Source organism: Vespa velutina, chromosome 16 (assembly GCF_912470025.1).
Source record: "Vespa velutina chromosome 16, iVesVel2.1, whole genome shotgun sequence".
NCBI classification, from domain to species: Eukaryota; Metazoa; Arthropoda; class Insecta; order Hymenoptera; family Vespidae; genus Vespa; species Vespa velutina.
The window spans coordinates 3,470,144-3,484,116 of record NC_062203.1 but is presented as its reverse complement, the minus strand read 5'-3'; the positions used below and the strand labels follow the sequence as shown (position 1 = coordinate 3,484,116).

The following is a 13,973-nucleotide window of genomic DNA, read 5'->3' as shown; positions in this document are numbered from 1 at the left end:
CCTCCTATTCTTCTTCTTATTCCTCCCTTTCTTGTTCTTCTTCTCCTTTACTAGCAACGTGCTACAACGAACGCACGAACGCATCTATTCATCATCCACGGTGGCGCACGTTATCAATTTCTACAACGAGACTTGCACGAAGGTTATCGTTGTATTTCGAGAGCTTCTTAATTGCTTAAGACAACCTCGTTCGTACACGTCTACGTTCGCCGGTTATCGATTTCTTCCATACCGATCTCTTGCTTTTCTAGAAAATAAATGTTTCTTCTATCTAAATATTCTTTCAAAAGAAAACGAAAAAGTGATGAAGAACTAAAGAAGAAATAGAAAAACAACAAAAAAAAAAAAATAATGAACACAACCCGTCTTGTCAAGCCCTCCCCCGTTCCCCTTCTTCGCTCCTCTCTCCCGCTCCCCACCCTCGCTCCCTTCACGTCAAGGCAATCGATAAGAAACAATAACGAGAGATAATTTATTAACGTTAATTTATTTATGAAAAATAGAATTTAAAGGAGAGAGTGAGAGAGTGAGAGGAAAAGAAAGATAGATGGATAGAAATAGAGAGGGGGAGAGAGAGAGAGAGAAACAGAGAGAGAGAGAGAGAGAGAGAGAGAGAAAGAGTTTGTTGATTCTCGACGATTAAAATTCGAGAGATCGAAATTTCGATTCTAAATCGGTTCGAGTTCGTATACGGTTACGTCCACTTGACCAACGTCGGCGTGCTCCGCGTCGAGTGCCATCGATAACCATGATAAATGTGCCTACGTACATACGTGTACACACATACGTACGTATCTATATAATGTATATCTATATATCTATATACATACATATATATATATATATTCATATATACGTATATATATGTATGTATGTATATATGTGTGTATATATACAAGAGAGACGGCACATCCGCATCGACTTCGATCGAACATCGGCCACGATCGTATCTCTTGTCGCTTTCGATGTCAATTTTTCGTGAGACCAATGAGAAAAAGAGAAAGTATATAATACGAGAGATAGATACATAGATAGAGAAAGATAGAGATAGAAAGAGGAAGAGAGAGAGAGAGAGAGAGAGAGAATATCGATCTCTCAAGTCCTCTCTCTTGATTTTTTCCATGCCAGTCACGCTTCCGTAAAAATCCCGAGCTGTCGGTCGAGTAATAAACCGTTTTGACCGGCAACGTGTCACGATTTTCCGACTGGATCATCCCTCAAATATTTTCTCAAGCCTTAAATCGTGACTTTAATACAATTTTGTTAATCGGAATAAATCGACAGTCAAATTTACTTTTTCTCTTTTATTTTTTGTTTGTTTCTTTTCTCTCTTTTTTTTTTTTTTTCTTTTTTATTTATTTGCTTATTTATTTTTATTCCTTTTTTCCAATTCTCCATTTATTAATATTATTATTACGTATTAATTATAATAAAGTCGGATATTACATTACTTTTGAAATAATTTATAATTAGTAACTATATATATATATATATATATATATATATGTACAATATATTATTGAAATAAAAATTAATTGATAATTAAGTTTTCCTACAATTAATTAGAATAAATGGATAATTATATTTTCTCTCGAGTTTTCTCTCATTATGTAGAAATGAATAATAATCGATTGATAGACTTTGAATTAAGAATCTCTTTAATTTACTAATTAAGTTCTTTTATCGAAAAGAAAGAAAAAAAAAAAAAAAAAAAAAAAAAAAAAAAAAAAAGAAAAATAATGACAGAAGTATTTGTTTCCTTTATAAAGAATTGAAAAATAAAAAATTAAATTATAAAGTAACGGTAATTTTCTTTTTTTCTTATATTGAAGAATCAAACTAACTTCATCGATCGAATTGGTTGATATTATTGAACAAAAAAAAAAAATAAATAAATAAAATAAAAACAAAAAAAAAGAGATAAAGGATTAAATATAAATAACGATAGATAGAGAGGAAGGGTGTACAATAATACATTCCTTTATCGCAATATCGGTGACATTTACGCACTCGTTCACGCACAGGTACAAATACAAGTCCGACTAATCCAACGCAAATTTGGCACATAAATATTGCAGAGAAGTGACAAATGGATTTGGTCCGTGCGCGCGTCACCGGTCAGACGTAGGCTGGCGGTATTCTCGGTAATTTAACGGAATACACACAATTAGGTGAGGTAATTAATATTACTAACGGTAGCGGCTAGGGCGTAATTACAATTAGATAACATCCGTGTGATTAACACTATTGTTCGAATCTCTTCGTGCTTATTCGACTTAAACGAACGTTTGCATTTTACTCGAACGAACAATAATTTATAAATTCAAAAGATAGATATCTAAATGTAATTATCGTTTCTTTGCGGTATAACAAATATTTTCAAGATATTGTATCCCTTCGTTTAATATCATATTAAAAATTTGTTTTCGATCGAACGATCATTCGTCCACATTTTTTTTTCACTTTTCTTTTTTCTTTCTTTCTTTCTTTCTTTTTTTTTTTTTTTTATTTATTTATACGTTTCAAAGGATAAAAAAAAAAAAAAAAAGGAAAACGTTTCATTTGGCGGAAGGTCTCCCTCATTTTTAAAGCCCCAAATGCATTTAACCGTAGAAACCCGATAAAAGCTCGTTTTCACGATTAATACATTAGCACCTTCGTGCAATTTTCTCTTTCGCACGAGTGAACATCCCTCACGTAGGATAACGCGAGCACAATCTCGCATAAATATCCGTGGAAAGTTTATTACGTCGATAATGCATATCGGTAAGAGAGACGCGGGAGAGAAAAGGGAAGTGGGAAACGGGGAGGGGCTCTGTTAAAGGTATGCGCGAAAAGTAACCACCGGATATATCTCAGCATTCTTCTTGTCCATGCATTTTTCTAGCTTAACCTGAATGGCGAAGGAACGAGCGATGAGAGAGAGAGAGAGAGAGAGAGAGAGAGAGAATAGAGAATAAAAAAAGAAGAAAATATCTAGTAGAAAAGAAGAAAAGTCTTCATCTATTACTCAAAAGGACGAGTCACACTTCTCAAACGATGCTATTGTAAAAATAACGATGTTCTCATCTCTCAGATGACAAGTAATATTTTCAATGATTCTATCCAATAAATATTATCCCATACAATTAATAAATAATAAATATTCCATATACATCGTTATTTTATCATATTTTTAACGAGCCCATTCGATTGAAAATTTATACAAAAGATACGTGCACATCGTCGAATTTGATAATTTATGGCTCATTGAAATTTTCTCATTGTCATTGTGAGTACGATAAAATTAAAAAAAAAAAACTCTTTCTCTCTCTCTCTCTCTCTCGATTCAATTGTCTCGCGTATCCAAAGGGAAAACTCATTGAAATGTTGAAAAAAAAAAAAAAAAAAGAAAAAGTTGTGGCATTACGCTTGTAGTTAGAAAAGAAAAGGAAAAAAATAAAAGGAACAGGAAAAAAAAAAAGAAAAAAAAGAAAGAAATAGAAGAAAAAAACATTGAACACGAAGTAACGAACAAATTGGGCATACATGATCTCTCATGCGCATGCATGATACTTTATGAAATTTGCGGAAAGTTAAGGGTGCGTTATTAATTGGAACGAACGAACTCGTAAATGAAATTTTAATTCGAATGGAAAAAAAAGGTGAAAAAAAAAAATATATATATATATATATATATTTATTCTCTCCTTCCCTCCTCATAGGCTTTAGAAATTTAATTCTTGCGGCTATAATCGGGTTTGTTGTAATCTCGAGAAGTATCCGGTGGTTGGGGGTGCGACTTGGAACGTCGACAAATATCCGTTTGCCTTCATCGATGTTCTTAGTGGGGACTGAAATTACTCTTCTTAGGTAACAGTAGAACGGAACGGAACCGCCGCGATGGTGGCAAGCAGTCCACGTTTCAACAAAGTAGAAAAGAGAGAGAGAGAGAGAGAGAGAGAGAGAGTGAAAGAAAGAGAGAGAGAGTTATGCGTTTGCGTTCTATGAAAGGCCAACTACCAGTTTCAGACCTCCTTTCGGCTCTTGTCATTTGTCTTACTCCTTCTGAGATAGAGAAGCAAAGTTTCAAAGACCAGTCCCCAAGTTGTGTCCCAGGCGGTTATGCGAGAGAGACAAAGAGGGAGAGAGAGAGAAAGAGAGAGAGTCTCACCTCCTTAAATTTTCTCTCTGTGGGTGTTTGAGAATTAATGGGTGGAGGCAGTTTGTGATATCTTCGTTAACCTCGCGAGGGTCGTTCTCGATGAAAAGAATATATGGCTGTGTAAAGAAAGAAAGAAAGAGAGAGAGAGAGAGAGAGAGAGAGAGAGAGAGAGAGAGAAAGTATAGAATATTTTTGCGTGAAATTCTATAAATATTTTTTATCGATTCAGATTGTCATAAGGAAGATATCGATGCTTCTTATTCCATAGAAAAATATAAGATGGAATATAAAGGCTTCGCGCCTCTTAACGTCAATTTAAATATTTCGCGATAAATGGTCAAACGTATAAAAGCGTAATTTTGATGAAACAAAAGAAGGAAAAAAGAAAAAGAAAAAAAAAATAGAAAGAGAGAGAGAGAGAGAGAGAGAGAGAGAGAAAGAGAATGAGAAGGATAGTTATAGTGATTAAGTTAAAAAATGTTTTATATTATCGGACTTAACAAATCGCGTTTAATATATTTAAAAAGCTTTTAAGTTAAGCTGGTATTACATATGTGACGTTAACGAGAAGATCTTGAAAGAGACAGAAATAGAGAGAAAGAGAGAGAGAGAAAGAGACAGAAAGAGAGAGAGAGAGAGAGAGAGAGAGAGATAAAGATAGAGATAGAGATAGAAAGAGAAATTCGTTCTCATTGATACTCTTGTTCGAGCATGGCTTGAAGGAATAAACCGATTATCGGAAATCGATTACATTCGTGCATCGATCCAAATCGTCGCGACCGAGTAATTATTAAAACGTCGAACCGTGGGAGAACGATCGACTGACGGTTGTATTTGAAATTTCCGTTTCTTAAGAACCTTTCGAAAAAAGGAAGAAAGAAAGAAAGAAAAGGAAGAAGATATTGGTGGAATATTCAACGATGAAGTATTTTATCGATATAATATTATATCGATCAAAATCGGAAATAAGGAATTCATCGAAAGACGCTGAAATTATCTGTTTGATTAAGGATTTTAATAGATATTAGAAATAATATTATATTATTATTAATTATCTTAGATAGAAGAAGAATAATGCTGAAAGTTGAGTAGAACATTAATAAAGGGTACAATGAAAGATATGCCTTGGCAAAGAACGAGCAATGTACTTTGCGCCACGCATTTGGCTCGTTAAGAAGCCGTTAACAATACAAAGTAAAGACATAATGCAGTATTTTATTAATAGGAAGATAGATTTAATGACTATGCTTCTCTCTCTATCTCTATCTCTATCTCTATCTCTTTCTCTCTCTCTATCTCTATCTATCTCTCTATTGAAAAGTAAAATATTTAAGAGCGTAAAGATTTCTTGAAACTTTGTGTCTTTTTTTTTTTTTTTTTTTTTTATTATTATTAGTTACTAAAAGTTAAAGATTTCAATGACAAATAAAAACGTTTCTTCGATAAAATGAATAAAAAGGATAGTTTATAGGTTTAGATATTACCAACGGGTTACATTATCGAATCCGTAGGAAAACACCTGGATCCATGGGTTCAGGTGGTAGTGAAAATTTCTGCGAGACGTTTATTGTTCCTTCCTATCAAACGAACATTTATCGGCTTCCTTCGAAGAAGAAACAAACTAACGGTCGTAATTTTTCTCTGTTTTCTTTATAATGATCTTTACATTTTGTTTCGATAATATATATATATATATATATATATATATTTTTTTTCCTCCCACGATATATTTCTAAACACTTGCATTCTCTAGAATATAAATACATAGATACATTAATAACGTTGGTTAATCTCCAACGAGGTATCTCTTTGAAAGTGTCATTAAAAACGTAAACATTAAACGTGTTCTAACGAAAGTGCTTACCAGCTGCACTTGGAGATGCACGAACGGATATGACGAACGAGTTCGTGTAATTAGACGAAGTAAAACTCTCCTGCCACTGATGTTCTACAACTACTCAGGGAAAATGTAAAGGGAAAGTTGAAAACAGAAATAGAGAAATAGAAAAAAAAAAAAGGGAATGAGATAAATAATGAGGAAGAGAGAAAGAGAGAGAGACAAAGACAGAGAGAGAGAGAGAGAAATATATCGAATATCTTTGCTTTACCCGGTTCAGTTAGGTCGAACATAAATGTAAGGTATCTTGGTTCAAGACGGATGGAGGCACAACTATGCCATAGTCGCGCGTGCCAAGCGTGGTCAGAATTTATGTCGACGTAATAGAGCTCCTGCTGTTACTCTTCCTTCCTTCCTAGTCTTACATCTATACAACCCTTAATCTCTCTTCTATCCTCCCTCTCAGTAATATCGTTCAAAGTTCTCCAATGACGTCTACCAATCGAATCTCTTATCCCGATTTTCTTTAGCACTTCATTAATCGGTAATTAAAAACGAGCTTCGTTATTATTAAGTGGACCGGAAAGTAATGTCGTTTCTGCGCATGACGATATTTGATTGTGATTAAAAATAAAAACTCGTTAAAAATTTATTCATTTGTATTTTATTCTAAGAAAGCTACATTATTTTTCGGTACACCTAATATTACCAAAGATTGATTTATTTTTCTTCGTTAATTATTTTGATTCGTTTCAATCAACTTGTTTGCACTCTTTACGAACGATATATATTCTCTTCTTTATTTTCATTCCTCTTTTACTTCTTAATTACTTCTTAATTGTCTTCTTCTATTCGATCAAAACGTTTCAAATCGATTTGATTTCAAATGTCAATATGTATGCATGCATGCATGCATGCATGTATGTATATATGTATGTATGTATGCATGTATGTATGTATGTATGTATGTATGTATGTATGTATGTATGTATGTATGTACGAGTACACAGATAGATATCCGTTCGGTTAGTCTACATTATTACCGAGCGTCATGCTACCTAGCGCGATCTTGATTTTGCATTGTAATTTGCGGAAATGGCTAACGAAGTTGCCAGCAGATTTCCATCATTCATCAAGTTTTCGAAGCAGCAACTCTAACGGCGGACGCCGACTATTTTCAAAGGCCGCAGACCAATTTAGCGTAACCCCGAAGGGAGCCATTACCAGCCACTCGAACTACGAATGGCGATCAAAGTTTAATTGCGCTCTTATCGAAGAGAGGAAGATATATATATATATATATATATATATATATATATATATATATACATACATGCACATATGTATATACCTGCTAACGGATTTCGGCTCATTCGCGAATAGAATCGTCGATGGCGGGTTAATAGCTTGGTCTCTTCTCGTATCGTGTTCATGATGTAACAAAGAGAGGGGTTGAGTGAGAGTGAGAGAGAGAGAGAGAGAGAGAGAGAGAGACAGAGGAAAACGATTAGGAGAAGCAGAAATATAAAAAGAAAATAAAATCGTTCTTTACATTGTATTTATTTTGCAAGAAATTATCGAACCTTCTCATTGGCCCAGAAATAAATCTATTTCTTACATGGAATATAAATTGTCTCAATGTTTAATTTTTTCTTTCTTCACTTTCAGATTATAAAAATAATTATACACATGTTGATAATTCGATAAATTAAGAATAATGGATAAATAGAATATACAAATGGGCTCTCTTTGCAATTTTGTTCGTTTTATAAGATATATTCTTTTTCTTTTTCTTTTTCTTTTTCTTCAGACAGTTCAAATATAAATGTTATGTCAAAATATTTAAATAAAAATGTGAAATTAATATACATATATATATGTGTGTGTATATATATATATATATATATATATATATATATATATATATATATATATATATATATTCTTATTATACGTGAAATTTTACTGAGTACACAGTACTCAAAGTATCGTGCTGAAAGCACGCAAGGAATTATTACGATTCATACTTAACGTACGACTTATCAATAATGATTGATTTTTCTTCAGCGTTACCAACTTGTTATTCGAGTTGTCACCTAAGAGACGAAAGGAAATATGAAAAATATCTCATGGATATTTGATCCCTCTTCTCTAAAAAAAATTTCATCACGAATCTCGCTTATAGATCGACTTATTATTATTATTATTATTATTATTAATGATAATGTATTTCGCGTATATCTTCATTTCACTCGTTTCTGTTGCCTTTGTCGATAAATATCGTTCGCTGGTGGTGGCGGTAAATCTTCTTCTTCGCTATCGTCACCGGCTAAACGCGTTCTTCTACGTTTCGAACCGATACTCATACCATCGTTGCTCTCATCGACGATCCAATGAACTGATTTCGCTAGATCGAACAATTTTGTGTCGCAGCCATTATCCGCTATTGGTAATGGTGCTGTAAGAAACATTCATTGTAATAACAATTATTCATAAGTGACATTGAAAGGTATAAAAGAAAAAAAAAAAAAAAAAAAAAAAGAAAGTTTAGACTTTCACATAGAAATAATCTGAACCAACCGTGATCAGGTAATTGAATTCTACTAAAAACGTCCATTAACAGATCCACTGCTACGAAGGGTCCTCTAAAACAACCAGGTGGTGGTAACATTGTACATAATTGCGCCGCGGCAGGTGGTAAAGGAAAGGTTCCACCTGCAATAATCATAAAATCCATGTAAACAAAAAAAAAAAAAAAAAAAAAAAAGAAAAGGGAAAATTTGACAAAGAGATACAAAGAGAAAAGAAAGTATGATTGAGAAAAGGAAATATATTTACCAGGTACTGGATGCTCTCCAGGCAAAGCATTTACTTTGGGTTTGTAAGGGATCATTTGTGATAAATCGGGTCTAGGCAAAGAAGCTATGGCTTCTTCTGGATCAGGTACTCGTGGTACTACACCGGTTGAATTTCTAGCTACGCTAGATACTTCCATATATCCGATAGATCTTAATTCCATTGGTGTACATGGATATAAATCAAGAAATTTATAACGATCTACCAACTGGGCCGTTTCCTTACCTTCGAATTCTTTGATCTAATAAAAAATAATATATATTTATATATATCGACTGATGATATTTTTATATATATATATATATATATATAATTTTTTTTTTGTTTTTTTTTTTTTTTAATAAAAACCTTTTCCAATACAGCACTTCGTCTTTTCTCGACTTTAACTATACTGGCTAAATCTCCTATGTTAGATTCGAACTCCAGAAAACGATTCCAAATATCACTGAAAAATTCATTTAACAAATAATATGATCCTGAATATTTAACAAATGCATAAATTAAATCTAATATTTATAGAAAAGTAAATACTTACACCGACTTCTCTGGTTCTAAACTTCCAGATGATAATACTCTTTCAAATAAAACCCTAGTATTATTGTCCTCTGTAATATAACGAAATAATATAACGAAATAAAGTTTCATAATTGAATAGAAATTATAGATCGAGGAAAAAAAAATGATCTAAATATACTGACCATTTAAATGCGATAAATAATCTATATAACAAAGGATATAATCAGGATTGTCGCCGAATTTTTTCAATCCAAGCTCAAAAATTCTAAATGCAATATTTTTATCTTTGGTACAATAATATTCCATGAGTGCAGCTGCAACATAAACGTGATGTTTACATCGTGGATCTTCCCGAGCTCTTTTAAAAACAGTTCTAGCCGATTTTATTCCCTCAGCACGTCTTGCGAATTTCATATATTGTACGTATGCCTAATAAAATGATAAAATGTATGAATGATCTATCTTATAGATTTTTATTTTTTAATTTTATTATTAGATATACCGACCAACGTAGGATCGATGTCAGGAATATCAAGAAACTTTTGATAAATTTGATGAACTTTCTCATATTTAACTCTGCCTTCTTCAAAATCGGCATGAGCAAAATATAATAACATATTTTTCGACAATAATGTATTCGTTGCTCTTTCGAACATCGTTGCTGCTTCATCGCTTAAATTTTTCGAAGCATTTACATCTCCCTTTTCAGTCAATATTTTTGAACTTAGTTCAAGAAAATGAGCTGCTTGATGCCATACTGCTGGATGATGTCCCAAACATAATAAACATTGTTCTATTGCAAACATTACTCTACGCGCAACAAGTGATGTATCTTCTGTTCGCAATGGATTACTACGTTCCCATGCAATATACTTTTTCCATAATTCAACCTACAATAAACAAGGATAGAAGATTAAAATATATATATATATATAATAAAATGATATTTCTACGCTTGAAATATTTTCAATAATTACTTGTTTGACTTCTTCTGGATGACCAGTCGGTGGTACACTAGGAGCACTTCTATTTAAACCCCTTGTTACAGCTTCTAATTCTTTAGCAACTCGTCTAGCATTCATATAATCTCTCGATCTTTCAATTGCCATTTTTTCTGCAATTATTGGATTAATATTTTGTTCAAATGCCATGTAGTCCTTCCATAATTGTTCCATGTTTATCATAGGATTAATAACGCCACGTTGGTATACCTGTAAAATATTTAAAAAAAACGTTTTAATTTCATTTAATTGATTAAGAAATAATAACGTTGAAATATATATATATATATATATACACATTATTTATTACCTTACGCACGGCGCTAATTTTCTGATTTTCAGCATATGAACCTACAGCTTCCACACTTTTCAAAAACATAACATAATCGTTCCAAATACTGTAAGAATGTATATCCATTCCAATTTTATCCAAAGCAAAGTCGTAAGCCTGTGCCATTTTCTCCCTAGAAAATGAATAATTATATATTATACTTTTTATTCTATATATTTTAACAATATATTTGCATTGAAATAAATTTTAATTATCATATGTACTTACTTGTATGTTGCAAGACTGGCCTTAGTTTCTTTTACATAAGAAAGGTAAAGTTTCCATAATTCAATGTTTAAGATTTTCATGAGGCACCTTTGGAAAAGCTGTCAGACAAAACAATCACTTTAGAACTACATCTGATCAATGGAGAATTAATATGCCGAAGATATATACTTCCGTCAACACTCAATTATAGAATAAAACACATATCTACCACCCTACTTACCCAAATAGGCAAGTTTTCTTTCTATGCATATAAAATATTATTGGTACAAATCATGTTAAAGTAAGAAAAATTTATAAATTCATTATTTATTATGCAAAATATGTAACAATATACAATGATTATAATATTATGTATATGCATATATCTTTGTGTATTTGTATATATATATATATATATAGACATATATATTGGGATAAATAATAATGCACAAATGCATCTATTAAGAATGATTTATTGCATAAACATATTTTTCAATATTTCTATATATCGAATAAAAAATCTTTTAATGGATGTTATCATTGTTTTACAATTACTATAAAATAAGCCCCACACAAAATAATGAATATTTATTTATTTTTTTTTCTTTTCTTTTTTTCTTTTCTTTTTTTTTTTCTTTTTTTCTTTTTTTTTTTTTTAGGTGGGGCCACCACGTAAAAATTTTGCAAACCTATGTGGGATCTAGAAATGAATGATCCCCAAACGATAGAAAAAAAACGAAGACAACACGAAGCAACATAAGGTGAATGGAAAAGCTATATTATTAATATTACACATGATAGTGATTCAAAGTGAATTTTAATAGATTGTCAATTAAAACAACATCATCACCTTATGCTACCTCTTTAAATAGTATCACAATACTTGAGAACGTTAATCTACAACGTCTCAAATAATTGTTACTGGATAGGGTCTGCTAGGAATCTTTGGAATTTGGTAATTGATTAGACCGATCAACTACAAATTTATCTTTGTAGATGAAATAATAAGATATCATAATATTCAGGTTATAGGAGCAATTGAACGCATAAAGTGCCACTTTAAGTTCCACAGTAGATATTCTGTATTTGTTAAATTCAGAATCATTTGTCACTTTGTGAAAGGTAATCTAAACACAACTAATATATGTAACAAATGTACCGCAGGAAGGAATACAAGGCTGTTATATTCAGAAAGTTGCCTTCTTAAGTCGTTTCATGCAATAAATAATTTTTATGCATTTTCTTTTTATCACATAGAAATAAAATAATATAGCCTATTGCTTACATAAGAAAACAACCTCCCAAATGTATCAACAGATCAGTTATTAATTAATGAAATAATTGACTTATGGTGAAATAAAATGCTTTTATTCACCTCACATGATATGTAAAGTGCTGTGTATCACATTGTAAGATAATATTGGAACACTTTAAGTTAGTTTGACATTATAATTTGTGGTGCTACTGTAAAAAAGAAAACTTAAACATCAATAAGTAATGTTGTTCAGTTAAAAGCACCATTCTTTTATACTTTTCTATGAATTCTGAATTTAAACTTGAGTTTACTTATAGTAACTAATTATATAATATTATCATGCAGTGCAAATATATTATCTATACTGCATTTTATATATATGTATATATATATATATATATATATATATATATATATATATATATATATATAATTAAGAACAATTGTGTAAGCTCAAATTATATCTTGAATTTTTATAAAAGCAAAAATTATTTATTATGAAAGATATGAAATAATTGATAATTAAATAATTTTTATATAAATTGTCTTTATATATTTTAACTGAACAACTTAAATATCGTGTTGGCATAAACATTTAATTTATTTTTTACTTAAATTTGAAAACACAGACAGTTATGTTAACATACCTTTTCAACCTTTTCAAAGTTCCGCATTTTCATCTGTAAGAAGATAAAGAATGGTATTTTATACAAATGTCGATTATATAAAAATCTATTTAATTGCAAATAAAAATTGTTCAGAATTCATTATACCTCTTGTTCTATATAAATTTTCCAATAGCGGCCAGCAGATGGAAATACGGAAATAAGTTTTTCGAAGATCGGTCGAACTTCTGTAATAGGCCTATTTTGAGCTTCTCTGATTAGAACACTCCAAGCTTCTAAATCGTATGGAGATTCATCCACCGTTTTTTGAGCACGTTGTAACTTTTCATTGCCCCAATCCTAAAAAATATAACACACATTTATACGCGTATTTTATAAAACAAAATTATTCAAATTTAATACTTTCTTACAGATAAAACAATAATATATTTATTTACAATAATATGCATATATTGAACATTTCTAAAAGAGAATTTATAAACGATTTGTTAGATATTTGTATTGAAGCATTCGTCAAAAAAAAGTGAGGTTATCTAAAGCCATAAAATAATATATCATAAAGCTATCGGTATAAATAATTTCTTTATACGATTTCTACTTACAAATTCTGTTTTATCTTCCGTCATATTTTAATCTTCTTTTATAAAACAATATTAAAAAAATAACTTGAATAATAATCTGTAATTTATCACGAACCTCCTCTTACTATGCATAGAAGCGAACTATTCCACAAAACGGAATACAATATACATCGAACTAAAGGTTATAATCGATATATCGAAAGGAACGATTTTTATTCGATATTAAAATGGCGGTAAAAGTAGACAATGTATGAATGAAGAAAAAGTGAACTATTCTTCTAGCTACATAATAATTCCATGAATTAGATAGTAGTATTTGTAATTATTAAAATATAAAATTAATGTTGATCTACGTAAATATATAAAAACAAAATAGGAATATCAAAGAATTATAGTTAGTTATTGCATTTGTATTTATTTGCATTCAAACAAGTAAATATCAGATTAAATTTAAATAACTTATACTTTCAATAATTTTATAATTATTTAAACAACGTACAATGTACACGAAGTACAATAAACTAATATTTATACAATAGCGCATTTAATTAAATATTTGATAATTCGTAAGATGCGTTAAATATAAAATAATTTTAATTTATGTTATATTTTAATTTTT

General features: G+C 30.8%; 1 protein-coding gene across 1 annotated transcript; it reads right to left on the bottom strand.

The window, feature by feature from the left end:
• Positions 1 to 8,160: 8,160 nt before the first annotated feature.
• Positions 8,161 to 13,532, bottom strand: LOC124954794 (protein suppressor of forked). The gene is made up of 13 exons (XM_047508243.1): positions 13,376 to 13,532; positions 12,921 to 13,112; positions 12,795 to 12,827; positions 10,914 to 11,011; positions 10,665 to 10,818; positions 10,331 to 10,564; positions 9,860 to 10,243; positions 9,536 to 9,782; positions 9,373 to 9,442; positions 9,186 to 9,282; positions 8,820 to 9,078; positions 8,562 to 8,696; positions 8,161 to 8,439 (listed from the first exon to the last, which is right to left on the bottom strand). Exons 1-13 carry the CDS (start codon positions 13,397 to 13,399, stop codon positions 8,225 to 8,227), a joined length of 2,142 nt encoding a protein of 713 aa, XP_047364199.1. The 5' UTR covers positions 13,400 to 13,532; the 3' UTR covers positions 8,161 to 8,224.
• Positions 13,533 to 13,973: the final 441 nt, after the last annotated feature.